At 34.9% G+C, this 19,191-nt stretch overlaps 1 protein-coding gene across 1 annotated transcript in view; it reads left to right on the top strand.

The window, feature by feature from the left end:
* Ninac (STKc_myosinIII_N_like and MYSc_Myo21 domain-containing protein ninaC) overlaps positions 1-19,191 on the top strand; it is a 1,002,000-nt gene that overhangs the window by 685,308 nt on the left and 297,501 nt on the right. The window contains 3 exon segments of the mRNA XM_074259010.1: positions 5,342-5,682; positions 5,752-5,962; positions 6,041-6,182. Coding sequence (XP_074115111.1) covers positions 5,342-5,682; positions 5,752-5,962; positions 6,041-6,182 — 694 coding nt within the window.

The raw sequence follows: 19,191 nt of genomic DNA on the forward strand, positions 1-19,191 counted from the left end.
ATATACAAAAAAAAAATATTTTCTCTTCATAATATAAAATTTTATTTCAGAGCTAACGTCACTCATACAAAAATTTTCTTGAATTCAAAAATCTTTTTGTAACTCAAAACGATTAACTTAAACGTTTAGTATTTAATAATCAAAAGTAAAATAAGAAAAGAGAACAAGAAGAGTCATCTAGCGTTAATCGTAACGAGCTACTAAGTCAAGCGGAGTAACTTACCGACGCCCGTTTCATCGCGACCGCCTCTCAGCAAGCCACTCCCACAGCTGTGTTACCGCGTGGGTATACATGTAATACACGTATACACACATACACACTCCTCTCCCTCACACTCTTCTAAAAAAAAACTTTCAAGAAATTTTTCTCGCTACCTAAACCTAAATTATCAAATTAAATTACCTTAGTTAACTATTTTATACTAATCAATTACTAAATTACCTTTAAACTCTACCTACCTTTTTTTTTACCCGTCAAAAAAAAAAAAAAAAAAGGGAGAAAGTATGGAAAACAAAATTGAGAAACTAATTTAACAAAAAATATTTTGTTTTTATTTCTTTTTTTTTCAAAAACATAAATTTTTTTTATATATAAAAATATATTTCTCTTTGAAGAGAAGACGCGTCCGGCTCTCGGCGGAAGCGATGACACCCGATATGTCTGGCCTGCAACAAAAGAGAAAAGAACAATTAAGAGATAAAATTATTTTCTTAAATAGTAACCATGAAGCATATCGTAACATACCTCTATCCTATGGTGACCAAACCATTAAAGATCGCCTCGAGCAAGGCGATCCTTAAGCGATCAATATTCTCGTGGTTGGGGGCGAGCACCTCTTCAAAATCTTGGACCTCAGCTACCATCGCTAGGTCCTGGAATCCGAAGAAGACGACTGCCTCCACGACCTCGGGAGGCAGAGAGCCAAATAGGGTCACCAGGCAAGAAGCCAAAAATAAAGCTTCTCGAGGATGGATGGGACGTGCCAACCCCGCCAAGAGCCGAACCGCCCTTCTCAAATCCTAGAAAAAAAAAAAAAAAAAAAAATTTTTTTTTACGAAACAAAGTTTTTTTTAAAAAAAAAAAATAATTTTTTTCTCTTAAAATAATGCCTTACTTACCCTCTCCCCATACACCATTAGGGCCATCTGGTACCAAGTACCATAGCCCTCGAAATTGGTCTCGCATGTATACATTTTTTAAACCTTTTCAACTGAAACAGGTCACGGTTTGAAGCACACTAACACTCTTTCCGGCTACGTGAAACTCGAGAGGCAAGCGAAATCAGATAAGAAAAGATCATTTGTCAGCAAAATATGTACAGTGCAACACATTGCATAATTAAAATATGAATTAAACTTAAATACAAGCACTAGATGACTCCTCCTGTTACTCTTTTTCACTACACTAAATTATACTAATTCAAGTCAAAAAAAAAAATTTTTGTAAGTGGCTCTCGCTTATGGGGAAAGTAGCCATAGGAAAACCGAAAAACTATACTAGCTTCTCGCTTTTCCGGGGGAATGTTATGTCCACCCCAAAATTTTTTTTCTTTAAATTTAAATCACCCGCGGTGATGGAAGACTTCTCCATGCGCGAAAGCCACAATAAAATATAAGCTACGCGACTGCTGATTGATTAGCGGGGACTTCTGCAATCTCAGCACCGCGAGTATTTAAAAAGGTGATCAACAGCCAACGCCTTGTCTTTGAGCAAGTAATTTGACTTCCGCGTTTACTTGACGGGCCCGTGCCTTGTAAAAGTCACTCATCTTAATTTGCGCTGCACTTAAGACGAGTTCAGACTCGGTTCAACCGGCAGGCCACGTATTGGTCTTTGAGCAATTAATTCGACTTCCGCGTTTAATTGACGGACCCGTGCCTTGTAAAAGTCCCTTATCTTAATTTGCGCTGCACTTAAGACGAGTTCAGACTCGGTTCAACCGGCAGGCCACGTATTAGTTATTAATTAAAAATCTAGAGAACCGGAATCTCAAAGTTCTAATTTGCCCTGCACTTAGGCGAGAATCCGGGCAGTAAGTTTAAATAAAATATCTCTAAAAAGCTAAATTTGCGCACTTTACCCTACGGGGGACTGGAGGACGTTAGCTCAAATAAATAAAATTCATTAATATAATTTCGATTAAATAAAATTTGTGAAAGTGTAAAAGTTTAGGTGTTTATTAAAATAAATCTTATAAAGAAGTGAAATTCCATTTGAGTTCGTTAATTTCATAAGATAAGAAGCCCTTAGAATAAGCAGCCCAAATCCACCCTACTCCATCCGCTGCGAGAACCAACCAAAGGGCCCAATCAAAGAACAGGCGCTAACGGCTGCCCTAAAACCACGGATCTGACCATCAATAAAGTTCCTGTAACAGTAAGTACATCTACTCTCATAAAAATCCGTCAGTCTCAAACGACGGCGTGGTAAGTTCGTATCTCGAAAACGTCCCACATAAATAATTAAAACAACGGAATTAAAACCTCCGTTGCGTATTCTTTAAACTGTTAGTCCAAACCTCCACCGTTTACGCTACCGCTCTAAAAACTCCCTTGGACATAACAACTTTTTGTTTCGAGGAATGATTACGGATAAATTAAGAAACCAAGCCATCTAAAAATTAAACTGACAGTGGCCAGTGCACTAGGTTTATCCAGGAACCCGAATATATTCAAAATGTGGGGTGTTGTGGCGTATTGTTTATACATGTTATGATGGCTTTTTCATGGCACTGGCGTCGACAGCGCCGGAGAGCTCCACCTAAATATTGGCTTACCTGGTTCGTAGATTGTTGGGCGCCAGGAACTTTACGTCCCACGGTTCGAAGGTTAACAATTGATCGTCGTTGGGCGGCAGGTCAACGTCGAAGAGATTCTAAAGTTTGTAGAGCGGGTATAGGAATCGATTCGGAATATTTTTACCACCAGAGATAAACAAAAAATTGAGACAGCTCAAAGAAAAAAAATTAATGCGCAGGGACTGTTACAAATATGTTTATTAATTAACAATGAACTAGATCGAAGAAATACGCAGGTCCGGCAATTCTCAATATCACAAAAATTTGAATATGATTAATAAAAAAAATTGTTTTCTCATTTCCTTTCTTACAAAACAAAATTCTGAGTTTATCAATACAAAAAAAAATTGTTTTCTATTTTCTTTTCTTAACAAACAAAATTATGAATTTATCAATACAAAAAAATTTAACAAAAAAAATTAATTAGTTAATGGTTCAAAATTCGATTAAAACCGCCAAAATTAGACCAATCGGAATCGGTAATGTACTTAATCGCACGCGAAGTCGAACAAAATCTCTAGTACGCAATAAAATTATAAACAAACGAATCGAATAATAGCCTCGCAAACAAATTAACAGACAAAAAAAATTTGATCCCGGAATTGAAACCAAAAAAATTATTTCCTTCTTAAACCGTCCCTCATAGCCAGTGCTTTCTCAGTAAGTGTTGACTTCCAGCAGTTACGGTTAATTTATACATCAAGTTGGCGGTAATTCTTCTTTCAACAACAGTTGTAAGCAAATTGACGGAAATCTACGGCCGTAACTCGAATACAAGTTAACAATCAAACTTGTAGTTAAATTTCCTTTCAACATTACTACAATTTGAAGGAAATACTTGTACAGCAAGTTTTGACGTCTATTTGCAGAGTAAGTTATAGGTAACTAATAGGTAATCGCTCGCTTTGCCAACTCTTTCCATCAAGTTTGCTTCAAATTGCGGACGTAGATTGACAGTAAGTTATAGGTAAGGTGGCTATAAGGGATTAAGCGAATTGAATACAATAAGTTACCGATGGCACAATTTGTCAATCAGTTATCATCCGCGGCGGATAACAGGACCGTCGGTAACTGTAGTTACTCGTTGGGCAGTACGCGGGAACAAAGCTCGAGGTATAGTGTCTATTGGCGCTCTTAGATGGCCCTCGAGTCGAGCCAATTCTCTGCGGCAGGCTATCTCAAACTTTTACCAAAACAAATCGACAAATGTACACGATATCTCTCAACAGCATGTATTAAAAAAAAATTGGCACCGGACACCTGGCTGACGTCACCCCGAAGCCGGAATTCAACAACACAATTGTTGAATTTCGGTACACAATTATTCTCGGACTTAAGTTCAAATCGTAATTAGTTGTCCTTTTTTTTTTTTTTTCAACCGTTATATAAAAAAATTAAATAAACAATTATAGTTTGTAACTCGGACAGGCAAGAACCTATCCGATCTCGGCTTAATCGCGGGTCGCGGTGAAGTCACCCAGGTATATGAACAACTGCGACCGCACTTACCCCGTTCAGTCGACGTCTCGGCACGGTGTGGAAGTCCAGGAAGCAAGTGTCGGCTGTGCTGACAGGTGGCAGAGGTTCTCGGCGATGGCGTCACAAACGGAATTTTTCGTTGTCGAAATGACCAAAAATTTTTATGTACAATTCTTCGCCTTCCTGGCGTACGGCAATTAAACAATGACAACTGACTTTCGGCGGGATCGACGCTCAAAAATTAATTAATTAAATAAATTCAACCCGTAAGCGGATGAATTTCCTATAGAATCCGTCTTAGCATGAATTTAGTGGTAACAACCAAAAATTATTGGCGTGTCAATACTAGCTCGAACGGTATCCGGATCAGAATTGAAAATTTCTGTTTCGTTTTCCAGCAACATGTGGTGTTTTCTCTAGCGCAGCTACGAAGCTGCGCCTCCAATCAGCCGTTGTCGGATAAATTTACATGCTCGATGGTTGGTCGATTCCCGCTTTAGTTTTCCATCCGGCGTTCAGGTGGAACCTTGATGTGCTCCCGTTGCTTCAACGTCCTGTCATTCGTAGATTCCGATTCCGGGTTTCTCTCGTCGATCGTTGTCACTCCCAGATGTCTCTCTGGTCGTTGATGGCGAACTGAACTGCGGGTTCGCCCGGTCGCTTTTTTCATTTGCTCTCTCTCTCACACACTCTCAAAGACATCGTAAATTTTGTCGGACGCATCCATCCATACTTAATATAATTTGTTTGGCGCGGTTCGGCTTGATTTCTACCTCGAGCTTTGCATTCTGATCGGGAACCACTTGGGGCGACACAGGCGCGTCGAATCTCAGCATTCCATCAGTCTGGCCAACACTCTAGACTAAATAATACTAAAAAAAAATAATCTCTATAATCGAAATATAGATGGGAAAAATTTCCCATGTCATAATGTATTAGGAATATACAAAGTCAACTGTGTAGATTTAATAAAATGACAAAGGCCTGACCGTCGTGGGCTCTCGGATTACCAATACTTTTTAATAATTGAATTTTATATAAAAACATTCTGTATTATCTTTCAGGCATAGGTCAAACTTTGGTATCTTGTATTACTTTTATGATGCAATGGAGGCAAGAGGCAAACTACAAGATTTCAAGCTCCCACCAGAAAGAAAACTTCGTTATCTTCGAGATGGAAATAGAGGTCATCTAAACAGTTGTGTGTCGGATAAAAGGAATTATCATCGAGAAAATATCAATATGTTTGAGAAAATTGACGAAATCATGATCTCAATGGAATTTGAGGATGCAGCCGAATCAATCTGGAAAACTTTATCTGCTATTTTACTAATTGGTGAAATAAGTTTCACGGTGAATACGAATAATGAGGCTGATGTTGATGACATGAAATTCTCATCTTTCGGTATGACGTTTTTTTGATAACAATCAGATTTCGTGCATGAGCTGTATTTATTTTTGAAATTGTCCACAGTTGCAGAGATTCTGGGACTTGACCAGAAAAAATTCGTTTGGTCTTTAACCAACTATTGTCTTATAGTAAAAGGAGAAGCAATCCGGCGTAAATATATTTGTGAAGAAGCTCTTCTAGCTCGCGACATTCTAGCAAGTGCATTATACCAAAGGCTTGTTGACTGGATTATTAATTTTATCAATTCAAAACTCTCAGTTACTCGCACTTTATTGTAAGAAATCTTTATTACAAAAAATCTGGTAAATTTTTATGACTGGTAGCAGGAAATTAATGTATTATCATTTTTCAGTGGCAGCAAATATTTAGTCAGCATTTTAGACTTTTTTGGGTTTGAATGCTTCACTTTGAACAGATTTGAACAGTTGATTGTTAATACCGTGAATGAGCAACTACAATGCTACTATAATCAAAAAGTTTTTGTATGGGAAATGGTGAGATATTTTCATATATACTACAATTGAATGCTAACACGCACACATACACTTAAATGTTTAATTTTGAGAGAAGCAATCATGTTAAGTATAGTACGAGTAGCTTCCTAGAACATTAACAATTAGTGATCTAATGATAATTCGATTTTCTAAAAATTTTCTAAACTCATAATTTCCCAATTTTTCCAAATTTATTATTATTGAATTTCTCCCCTGGAAAATTTAGAGTATTATTTTAATTAGTATACAAATGTTATGTAAAAATTTATGTTAATTTACAGGTAATTAATTGTTTTATTTTAGTATTTAGTCCTAGCGTATCAGGCTAATAGACTGGGAACTCCGAGTTTCATATTTATTGAGAATAATAGGTTTGTTGAAGAAATTGTACGTGGAATAATTTTAATACATATATTGTTTAAATCAAAAATTAATATCATTAGTTAAATTACAATAATTACAATTATTACACAGTGATTCAAAGTTAACCCTTCTCTTTCATATAACGATTTTACAATATTTTTAAATTCACAAATATTAGTTATTTAAAATGTACCTGATAAAAATTTATGAATCTTGTTGATTTGACTTATTCTTTCGATTTGATTCACTTCACAATTATACTTTACGATGTTAACACTAGGATGTCAGGACAACGAGAGAGATTTCCTTGAGAAAATTATAAGGTGTCGAATTTTAGGGCGTTACTAATTTCCACTCATTGGGGGAACCAAATGTCCAATTATTTGTCTATTTTCTTGGGCCCTCACCCTCTCTCTTAAGTTGTTCAAAAATATCGTATGAGTCCCCTCTACTTGGGTCAGAGCGCAATATAGTTTTCTCACTTACTCTTATGTTCTATTAATCATCTATGTGTTTGTGTATACGTAAGCGCATTTACGCATAGACAAATACATACATTCGTACTGTTTAACAAGAATTTATTTATTAAAAATCGTATGAATAAATGTGCATGTACTTGAATCTAGCATCTCTTTTGTTTTCTAAATTTAATTATTATTTGTAGAAATATTTCTATTTTATTAATTTATAAGTTGTATTATTTTAGAATTTCGTGGTTTAATAATTGTTCATTTTAAATTGTTTAACTTTTAAGTTCTATATTTTTTTTTTTATCTGTTTCATATTCGTAAAGTTCATTTCTCATTTTATGTTCAATTTTATTATCTAAAAATTATAAAAAAACGTTATTAAAATTTCTTTAGACATTTGTCTTAACACTCAAATTCGGTGATTGAGTTACTCTAAAATCTTTTGGTTTAAAATAAATCCCCTTTTATCTAAAGTTTTGTCATTACTAAAGTATTTCTTATTTGTTTGAACATCATTTTAGTTATTTACTATTATTTTAACATTTTAACATCCGAATAGTTATTTAGCTAAATTATTTATTATTACTTATTATTTAACGTATTTGTTATCATTATTATTTAAACTATTTTTTTTTCTAAACTTATTTACTATCTAGACTTTTATTTTTTTTGTATTATTTATTTTGGGAGTTCTTATTTTACTTATCTAAAGATAATCTAAAAACTTTCCCAAAAACATTTTGTGTACTTAGGGCTATTTGTTCCCTGACGCATCCGAGATAGCCTAAGTACAGTAAAATTTTAGAGAGAGATCGGACGAGACACTTAATGATCACACTCGAATTATCCTTTAAAAAAAAAATGAAATAGAATCATACTCGATTTTTTATAATTCATAAATATGTAAAGAAAAATTCTTTACATAACACAAATTATGATCACGGAAATTAAATAACAGCTAAATATCTGTTTTGTTACTTTTTTAATAATCTACATTAAGTTAATAGCATTCATTGGGTTCTTGCAGAAAACATGATGTACTGTCAACATCTATACTCCACCGATTGATCTGATAGCAGCGAGAAGGATGTGGTTCACAAATTTCATTGTTTTAAATTTAACTCTAAGAAAATTTAAAATTTGTAAAAATTGGGAAGTTATTGTTTTCACCCCGTTTTTCGAAAATCAAGTTTTCATCAGATCTTGACGTTTTATAGTCTTAGGAAGCTTCCCCGACAATTTTTATAATGATGATGTGTATTTAGGGCGTTTAAAAAAAATGAAATAATTTTTATTTTTCTTCCAAACAGGCTCAAAAGTTTTATTTTAGTGTAAAAAGACTCCAGTCACGATTTGAGCTCTTAATGTTAATATTAAGATAATCCTCATCGCATTTTTTTAATCACCATAAGAATAACGTAGGGAATAGTATATTACACACCGAGGGAAGTAAAGTAAGAAATGTCTCAGGTCACATGTAATTGTTGTCCGAGGCGAAGCCAAAGTCAACAAACATGTGATCTGAGGCTTTCTTATTTACTTCCCGAGGAGTGTATGCTATTTTTTTGCTCGACGAAGGCAGAAAGTGGCAATTTCGTTTAGCACAGCGGGCCGAAATTTGACGCTTTCTGCCCGTCGAGCAAAAAAATTATTTTTGCTTATTCAGATTTTTACACTGTTTAAGCTCCCAATCGGCTAATGAATTGCTGTTTTATTTTTTGTAGAAAATTGAACGCTCTACAAAAAAAGTTAGATAACATGTTTTGATTAGTCTATGCGTTTAAAAGTTATTTTCGATCAAAGTTTAATTTTCAAAAATTCGATCGAATTATGCGTATTATAATGAAAACATTGGTTTCATTAACAAAATAAGGGTCAAATTTTTTAGTAAATATGAGTTTGACTTCTGTTAAACATTGACTAATGTTTTTTTTTGTTTAATCCACACAGTAAAAAATATTGTGTAAAATCAACACAGTTTGTGTGTTAAAAACGGTTGACACAAAATCTGTGTTGAAATTTCGACACAAATTTTGTGTAACCCCTTTTTAACACAAAGATTATGTTAAAATATCACCACAGGAGGGCGCAAAGAATCTTATATTTTTAAAGTGTCAATCTTAACACAAAATAAATGTTAAATAATTCTATTTATTATAATCAACTATTTCATACCTATCTAATAATTTTTTCTCATTTTATTCAAATCTCCCTCGCCTTCTTCCAGCCATTGCATTGATCGCTGGCGCAGCAGATCACTGCCACAGCGATCTTACCAAATAAAACTGCTCGAGGTTTCCTCGCTGCGCCACTGGGAGGCAGGTCAGGCGCTGCTACAGAGCTACAGGTGCCCTCTGGCAAAAATTTGGCGCACAATATCCATTATTGCATACAAAGTCCACTCCATTCTTTCTAATCTTTTTATCAATCGTATCTAATCTAAATTTAACTAATCAATCCCGCTCTAATTTAATCTAATAACCGTTTAATCTGTTTCAGTGCTTATTTCAATTTATTTTGCAGTTATCAGTTCCATTATTCTGTGCTTTATGGCTTTTTTACATCTACTTAGAAATCTTGACTATTTCACCGCATGGCTTGCACGTGCCTAACCAAGCTTTATCTAATTTCTGCCTCGTTTTTTGCTAAATAATTGTTATTCTAGCCTCGAATAAATAATAAAAAACCGTAACTGTGAGAAAATAAATTGGTGAAAATCAAGTTAGTGATATAAATAATTATTCATAAACGTAATTAATAACGTGTAGGAATTTTTTTGAGTATGTTTTCCTTTTTCGTTTCCCATATCAGAGGGTCTACCAATTCCAGGAGTTCCGGAGCATCGCATTCTATCAAGATGGCTCTTAGCTGGGTTGCCCAGTTGAATGATGATGTTGTTGTGGTGTTTTTAGCCAGGTTAATTAAACGAAGGAGACAAACCTTGTGTAAACAATTGTCCTTGGCTTTTAGGGTTTTTATCATCCAGCTCAAGATACAGGACATTGCTTTCAGCGCAACTGGATCAAGCCCAAATTCCAGGTGCACCGCCCAGTCTGGCGTGTTTCTAGGTAATTTGAATAACTTCTTGAAGAATAATGTTTGGGCAGTTTCCAGCGAATTTCTGTACCAAAGACCCGAGGCTGGCATAGCATATAAGAATACCGACGATACCATGCTGTTATAGATCTTGATGTAAGCGTTCCATGAGTCACACTTAGCTTTAGATAATAGCGACAATGCCACACCGGAAGCACTCTTTGCTTTACTAGTAGCAGAGTTTAAAGCAGATAGACTTCTGGTAGACGTGGAAACGTCAACTCCTAAATATATATAGCACTTGACCAGTTCTATTCAGGTTTGTTTGTAGGTCCTGTAGTGGCTAGGACAGTCACGTAATCTCCCAGCTGCTTTGAAAACGAGAATTTTCGTTATAACTTTGTTTACTGACAGCTGATTTAGATCGCAATATTCTTCGAGAGCTCTCAGTTTGCGCAAGAGGTCAATATGAGAATGAGCAAAAATAACGGTGTCATCCGCATACAGAAGTATGAGAATATCAACAACACCATTTATGTCCAGACCGTAAAGACCTTTGGAGCGGAAGAAATGTTCTATTTCGTGCAAGTATAAAAGAAACAGATCCGGACTAGAGGATTCACCTTGCAGTACGCCTTCGATGACCTCAAAGTCGTCTGAGAGGCCTTCGTTACTTCTAACTTGCATGGACGCTTGATCATACAGAGATTTTATTGTATTTATAAACTTGCTGCTGACCTTTAGATCTTGAAGTTTTTGCCATAGACGGGCATGAGGCAATGAGTCAGAAGCACTTTGAAAATCGACGAAGATTCCAATGATTTCTTTGCCATCGCTGTGCCGGAATTGGATCTGTATGGCACTGAGGAGAGAAAAGATAGCGTCCGTGCAGCTGCGTCCTTTTTTGAAACCCATCTGGGAGTCAGGCAGCACATTTTCTTTGTCCATCCCTAGAACTAGACGCTTTTTTAGTGTATTGGTGAAGATTTTGGTGATCATGTTGACAAGTGCAATTCCACGATAGTTATTTGGGTCAGTCTTAGATCCATTTTTGTGCAGCATTGTCATCCAGATCTTTGCCCAGCTTTTCGGAACATGTTCGTCGTCGAGAACTCTGTTGAATAAGTTCCTTAGAAGTTCTTTGTGTTGTATCATGAGATTTTTGAACAATTCGTTGATCAGAAGGTCTGGGCCAGCAGCTTTGCCAAATTTCAGAGTATTTAATACCAGATTTAGTTCAGAGATCCGAGCTTTCGTTGGAGTAACTAGTCGGTATAGAGGGAGTAATAGTTCTTGGCTTAAAAATCTTTGAGTAAAAGCTGTTCCAGCTAGCAATCGAAATGTCGGAGTTAGAGCTGTGTTGGAACTTGAACTTTCTGACAGCCGCCCAGAACTCAGCTGGTGCCTTGACGTTAGCGAACGCCGCTTCGATGCTGTCAATGTGTTCTTTTTTCTTTGCTTTGCAGACTTCGCGATACTTGTTCTTGCTAAGAGAAACTTCATGCCTGAGGTTGTTGTTATTTCTGTCATTTTTTAGGTTCTTCAAGGACTTTCGTAGCTTGCTCTTGGCTTCTTTGCAACTAGCGTCAAACCATGGGTTGCGGTAGGTCCAACTGTGAGATGTGGTGTGGTAACTTTTCACCAAATTGGCATTAGCAGCGGCAGAGTACAAGTGGTCGTGAAGAAGAATCTGGAGCTTATCCGTAGAGAGAGTTGTTGAGTCCTGAGGGGCTAAGAGATATGCGAAGTGTGCACGATACTGGTCAGTAGCATTTTCAGCCCATTTGATTTTATGGAGTCGAGAGTCTTTAGGTTTCCCAGTTTCTTCAGAATGACTAATGGTGTCTAGAAGAATACTTAGACGGACCGGGTGATGGTCGGACAAAGATGGCTCCAGAAGGGCTTCTAGGTCCTTTACGAGGTACAGGGAAGAGACATCAATCCATACTAGGTCGATGATTAATGAACCTAAGTTGTCGTACGTTGGTTGGGCTGGAGAGTCGCTAATTGTCCTCCCGTTGACAAGCACAAAGTCATTCTCCACCATAAAATCCAAGGTCTTCCGACCTCTTTCACAGGTTAAATCGTCTGAGGTGCAAAAAGTGTCGTGCAATTGGTTGGCAACAGATCAGCTGGCCAGGAACTTAACGAACCAATTTTCGCATTCATGTCACCACCGATGATAAACAGGTCGTACGTTCGCGCTGCTCTGATCTCGTCGATAGTATCCTGCAACATGTCTAGTAAATAATAGAGATCAACACGTTTACGGAATTATACTGACCCAAGTATAGCCACGTAGGAACCCAGATGTATTTCATTGAAGATCCACCACGGTGACGCACCGATCATCGTTGCTGAGTGCTGCTTATTTATAGCCGTTAGTAGTCCACCACTTGATCTACCCACTGCATGTTCCCTCAGTGCCTCAGACCAGGAAGTATTGTATTTTTCTAGAAATCCTGGAATGTATGGGTGGGTTACCCATGTTTCACAAGTAGCTAAGACATCAGAGTCGTCAATCAGCGAGCTATGTTCCAAATTCGAGAAGCCGTGCAGGTTCCAGAAGGCAATTTTAATCGTTGTATTTCCCACAGGCGTGTTAATCAGTTTTTTGAAGGATTGCTGGTCCATTCCATGACGGAGAAACGAGCATGATCTTTCTTGTGCTGAGAGATCATTTTGTTTGTCTCAGAGTCCCAGGTGTACACTGAATCATCCACCAGGACTTTATACCCTTTCCTTGTGTATTTTTTTTCCGTCAGATTTCAGTTGTTTGATGAGCATTCTTATCTTCCAGTCTACTTCACGTTCTTTAGGTGTTCTATCCGGATCAATAAAAATTTGGAGCTGAGCAATTTAGATTTCTTGGTTTTAAGAATAAGGTTTTTTAAATTTAAGTCGAATAGATCCACTATGAGCCGCTTAGCAAACTCAGTAACCAAAATATTAGGAATACTGACCTCAAACTTGGTCTCTAAAAAGTTCTTGACCTCCTCCGTGTGATTGTTTGTTGACAGAGTAAGACCAACTATTGAGATCTTTGATTTTTCACTTTCCTTCTCCAGAAAGTCGATTCTGCTACTGAGTTTAGTAATTAATTCACATCCCTCTATTGTGATTGAAGCAGTGTTCAGTTTGCTGAACTCATCTTTTTTTACTGTATTTTTTTCAAGAGCTTCAATGCGTTTGTCTAAATCACTCTTGGATTCTCGTAATTCAACCTTTAGTGCCTCGAGATTATTCTGAATTTCATCAAAGGCCGCCTGGTCGTCTTTGAATTTTTTATTCATTTTATCTGTGGGCTCCTTGTGCTTAATTTACTGGTCAGTCCGAAGACCCTTTAGTTCTGCCAGGATTTCTTCCATTGTCTCACAGTTACTTGGAACTGTTTTTTCAGGACGAGCAGATTCTTCCAGGGAGCTAGACTTCCTTATAACCTTTTGAGGATGATCTTGTTCCTCAGTAGGGGACTGGTTGACGTCCTTTCTCTTCCTCTAAGAATCGATTATGTAATTCGTGATCGGAGTGCAGGTAATTAATAACAACGAAGTTGTTAGAATAATTTGAACTCCTGAAACTATCTAAATCCCAGCATTTTTATCGTTTTCAGCATTAAACTTTTGAATACATTTCCTCAACTGCAGTAAATTACATTTTGATAAAACATCAACAGTCACCGAATGTGAATAATTATAGCAAAAATTTAAAATAATTAAATCAAAAAATAATGACAGGTTTAAAAAATAAAGCAGCGAAGTAAAAAATATAATTGTTTTTATTATTTGATTATGGGTTATTCCATGCCAAATCGACCACTTTTAAACCTTACCTCTTTAGATTTCGCTGAAAATTTTTAATCTTCTTCTACTCGATGAAAGACGTTTTTCAGAATTTTTTCAAATTTTTTTATCCAACCCGAAAAAAGTTATGAAGCTTTCAAAAAAATGGCTCTTTTATTTTCAAATAGCCATAACTCTCTCAAAAATTGACCTTCCGTAACGATTTTCTTTTAATTTTTGTTTTTAATGGAATTTTTTTAAAAAATAAATTAAAAAAATTTAACATGATCGCTTCTATAAAATAATCGCGTTTCTTGTATAAAATCGGTATTTTTTCAAAGTTCGTCGTTCTAAATTTTTTTTTCTAAAATAAAACTTTAATCAATTCTACAATTATCCTCGTGTATCCCAGAGTGGGCCGATTTTTTCTTCTATTTTTTTTATTTAGTTGAAAAAAAAATTTTCAACATTTTAAAAATGCAGAAATTTTTTTTTTTTTAAATATTATTTATATAACATAATTAATGTAATTATATGATTTTAAGGTATTATATTTTCCATATATTGTCCGAATTTACCATTACAATGACTAGGATTAATGATTGATGCAGTTAACATTTAATGACTCAAAAATGATGGAACAAATTATTTATTAATTTCTTCCTTGGCGTTTAAATATTTTACAAATTCTGTATTCATTCGACTTAGAAAAGTTTTTAACGCACACACAAGCATTTTTGTCGGGAATCACAGTGTAATTGTTGAGTTCCTACAATTGGTTTTGTTTTCAAAAATCGTTCATTTAAATCATCAACTGCTGTATTATAATGCTCTTCTGGTGAAAAGTTGACGATAATATTTGGCAAGTTGTCCGAATCAGAAGCCCATTCAAAAAGTCCTACAGGTGTCGTTATTTGTTTATCAACCGCGAGTTGGATACTTGCTCTTGCTGCAAGTCGTTTAAAGATGCCACCAATACCATCACACGGGCCTTTGCCATGGACAGTCGCAAAAAAATGCCATTCAGCAGGAATATCAAAATCATCTTTATGATAATATAAAATCACAAAGTTTTTAAACTTTTTAAATCGTTGAGGAGCCCCATCAGAAAAATAATAAATCTTGTTACAACGTTCAGGAAGACTTTTTACATAATCAGTAATTATTTTGATGAAAACATGTACAGCAACAGCATCGTGATTATTACAATCTGAAATAATTACTAAACTTTTATGTTCAAGTTTGTCACCAACTTTATAATAAATAACAACCAGACAAATTGTTGCCTGATTATTGTTCCAGTGAAAACCAGATGCTACATTTTGTACGACAAACGCATAGTTCTCTGGAAAATCACAAATAATGACAAATTCATTCGGTTTCAGTGTTTCTTTCAATGTTTTTAAAAAGCTGGCTTGTTCTTTAGCGATGAATGAGTGAGGTAGAAGTGTTTTTATTCCACTACAAAATTCTTCTACAAATTCTTCCGTAGGCTTAATAAAAGTTTCTAAACTGCTTCTTGGTATTGTTATCTAATATTTGTACGCCACATTTTCAATTTCGTCATTTTCAAAACATGACAATAAAATGTTACTCAACTTATCTGTCCCGGGACAGTTTTCACACCCGACCAAATAACATTTAGACGATGGAGTTTCACATATAATGATGCTTAAGCAATCGCTGTAGTGTTTTATGGGTTCATCTGTATTTTTGGTAAGAGAATGAACATTTGCACCTAAAATAAAAGTAATTTAGTTAAATAAAAATTCACGCATTCATAATTAATGATAAATTTGATAATTACCAAGCATCATCAACTGAACGTTTTGATGGATTGTACATACACAGATGGTGTGTGTTCCACTTGCCCCTTCCAACACACAATCTTTTGGTCGCAAAGAAGCGAATTTCAAAAATTCAATTTTCTCTGCAGCGTTTAATTCCCGAAAAGATTGGTATAATTCTTTCAAGTTAGACAAGACAAGTCGTTTTTAGACGTGTAATCGATTACCATCGTCACTTCGAACTGATACAAAGTCTTTCATACCGGGCATCGGAGCACTATACTCATCATCGTTATAAAAGTTTTTAACTTTTACTTTCACTTCATCGGTCATTATCCTCCCTATCAAAAAAATATCAAGTGATTGAGTCTTATATACCATAAATTACTAAAACCATAAATTTTATAGTACTCATACCTAATTTCGATTCAGGAGTTGAAAGTATACCTTTTTCTTTAACCAACATTTTTGCTACTCGTGACAAGTGTCTTGATGTATCCATAGTTTCGCAAATACGCCTTTCACTTCATTTTTCAGGTAATAATGTTAAGATTTGTATTTTTAGAGACTTTTCCGTTTCTTTATCATAAAATTTGTCATGCAGCATTTTAATTAAAGAGCGGAAATTTTCACCATCATCATCGATCGGTTCTCCATCGATAGAAGATAGTAAAAGCTTTTTTAAGCTGTCAGATATTTCATTTATTTTGTTGTTCTGAAAATAATAATCATTTAATTTTTTTAATGGAATTAGTGATTGATTTAACAGTTGTGAAGCGTGATTTATTGCAGGTAATTGAGTTGCAACGCTAACTTGGGATGCCGAGCTTGATTGTGAATCTTTGGGTTCGCTAATAAACGACATAGAACCTTACAAAAAACAATAAAACTATTGTTTTCATTACTGTCCCTAGAGTTATCTTCATGGCCACTTTCATTAACATTAGGATCATCACTAGTTGTTGTTAGTTGCTTAACGATATTCGTAGCTTCTTTTCGACATAAAGAACATAATAAATAATAATCACCTAATCCTAACGTTGTTCTCATAATTTCAGTCGCTGGACGCAAAGCACATATTCTGAAATGGGGCTCCAAATCAAAAGGATTACAACACCGACTGCGTTGTTTACTTGATGTCATAATGTGGAGATCAAATCTCAATAAATGTAGATTGGTACAATCAAAATCATAAACACCTTAAAAAAAAATATATCAGGAAAATGTTCATAAACTAGAGATTTTTTTTACTTAACAAAAGTAATGGTAAAAATATTTTATTCCACTTTATGAAGCACAAAAGATTTGTAGGTTATGTTTTAGACCTCAATATAAAAGGAGCCGTATATATTTTATAAATAATAACATACTCTAGTAAACTAGCTGTAGGTAAGTCTGTAATTATCATGCCCTAGGTAATCGATCGTATTGACGTATTAAAATTTGAATCTTAATCGTTGTAATGGTAAATTCGGACAATATATGGAGAATGTAATACCTTAAAATCATATAATTACATTAATTATGTTATATAAATAATATTTATAAAAAAAAAAAAATTTTTGCATTTTTAAAATGTTGAAAATTTTTTTTTCAACTAAATAAAAAAAATAGAAAAAAAATCGGTCCACTCTGGGATACACGGGGATAATTGTAGAATTAATTGAAGTTCTTTTGAGAAAAAAAAAAATTTAGAACAACGAACTTCCTATTCCTATTCCTAACGATACCCTTATAAGGAGCGTCTGTACCGCAGTTTCTACGTATGCCGCACTGTCCACAGGACCCTCACGCTCTATGACTCTAGATTTGACCCTGGGTGGTCAATTTATTCAACGCAGTTTTCTAAATTCTATGATATACTTTTAAACACAAATTTATTGGACCGGAAATATCGGTGTAATCTGAAAAAAACACTTTTTGTCGATTTTTTTCGACAACAAGAATTCCCGAACGAATGAACCGATTTTGACCGGCTTGGTGGCGATCGACGTGGTTTTTCGATGTTAAGAGCTGATTCGTTTTTAGAATTGATTGGTCAAGCCATTTAAAAGTTATGAAAAAAAAAAACGACATTTGAAAAAACTTTTTTTCGTAGTTTTTTTGAGATTTCTCAAAATCTACCGGTCTGAATCGGTCAAAACCATATTCAAAATCTAAGTTCAGTTAAGTCCTTTCGATTGGCGTCAACCGCCAATCGGTCAATAGAATCGGTCAAGCTATTCAAAAGTTATGAGAAGTTTATATCCGCACACACATACACACACGACACACACACACACACACGCGCGCGCGCGCGAACACAAACAGCATCGCGGGAGTAGTCAGGGAAGCTTCCTGAGACATTAGAACGTCGAGATCTGATGAAAACTCGAATTTGGCAAAACGGTATGAAAACAATAACTTCCCGATTTTTGTAAATCTTCGATTTTTTTAGCGGGAAGTTAAAAAAAAAACAAAATTGATAAAGAACATCAATAACTAGTAGTTAAAAAATTCAGAAATTTTAATTTATAATAATCATAAATTTTACAGAGAATATTTTCTTAATATCTGCTATTAAAAGTAATTTATTTTATAAAAACAAATTTTAAGGTTTTCTTAGAAAAAAGAAAGGTAATCTACAGTACTCAGAAATTTCAATAATAAATAAAGAATAACTCACCGTTGATTACATCAATTTTCGTCGTCGTGTTATAAACTCACTTTATCGTTAATTTTTAGATTAAATAACTTTATTATTAACACTCGAAACACTAACAAAATAGTTTCCAATGATGACGCTCACTTGGTAAAAACGGTTGCCGCGTAAAGTAAAGAACAGACGCGCTGTTAACACAAAGTTAGTATTACATTAATGGAGAGTTTGACACAAACTTTGTGTTAATTCCACAGTAACATACAAAATATGTTAATAAAGAGTGTATAACACATATTTTATGTTATAGAATAAAGTGACACAAATTTTGTGTTATTTTAACACACTACAATTTTCGAAACAAACCGTTTTCGACACAAATACACAATAGTTTTTCCTGTGCAATAAACATGATGTTTCGAAGAATTTTTTCGAAGAATTTGGCTCAAAAAATCTATATTACTTAAAAAAAATCATTTTAATCCAAAATTAAAGATAGATAATTTTAATTTTAGTTCTTATCCAAATGCACATTTTCAGAATTATCTATAAATTCTATTGCATTTAACAGAATACAGAGATTCTCGAAGCAATTAGCCGAGAGTACAACTATAATAATTATTATTTATAAAGAAGGTCACATGTATGAAATCAAATACGCTTTATAGAAATAGAAATGACAGTCGGAATAATGGTCCAAAAGTTTATACTGGGGAATTAAGGCAATATGTTAATTTTTAGTTTGTGGCTTTTCCTGCAGTAGCCCTCGAGTTTTCTCAGGGAATTCAGGTTAAAATCTTCGAGGAGTGATGGCGTGAGTTCCAGCGGGTATTCGTGTATGATCCAGCCCTTAAGGTATTTTAGTCTGCTGTTCGTGAAGCATGGACAGTCACAGATAAAATGAATAGCCAATTCGAGTGCATCCAGCTGACA

Source organism: Cotesia typhae, unplaced genomic scaffold (genome assembly GCF_013202065.1).
Source record: "Cotesia typhae breed Kobodo isofemale line unplaced genomic scaffold, CoteBio_Ctyphae contig_17, whole genome shotgun sequence".
NCBI classification, from domain to species: domain Eukaryota; kingdom Metazoa; phylum Arthropoda; class Insecta; order Hymenoptera; family Braconidae; genus Cotesia; species Cotesia typhae.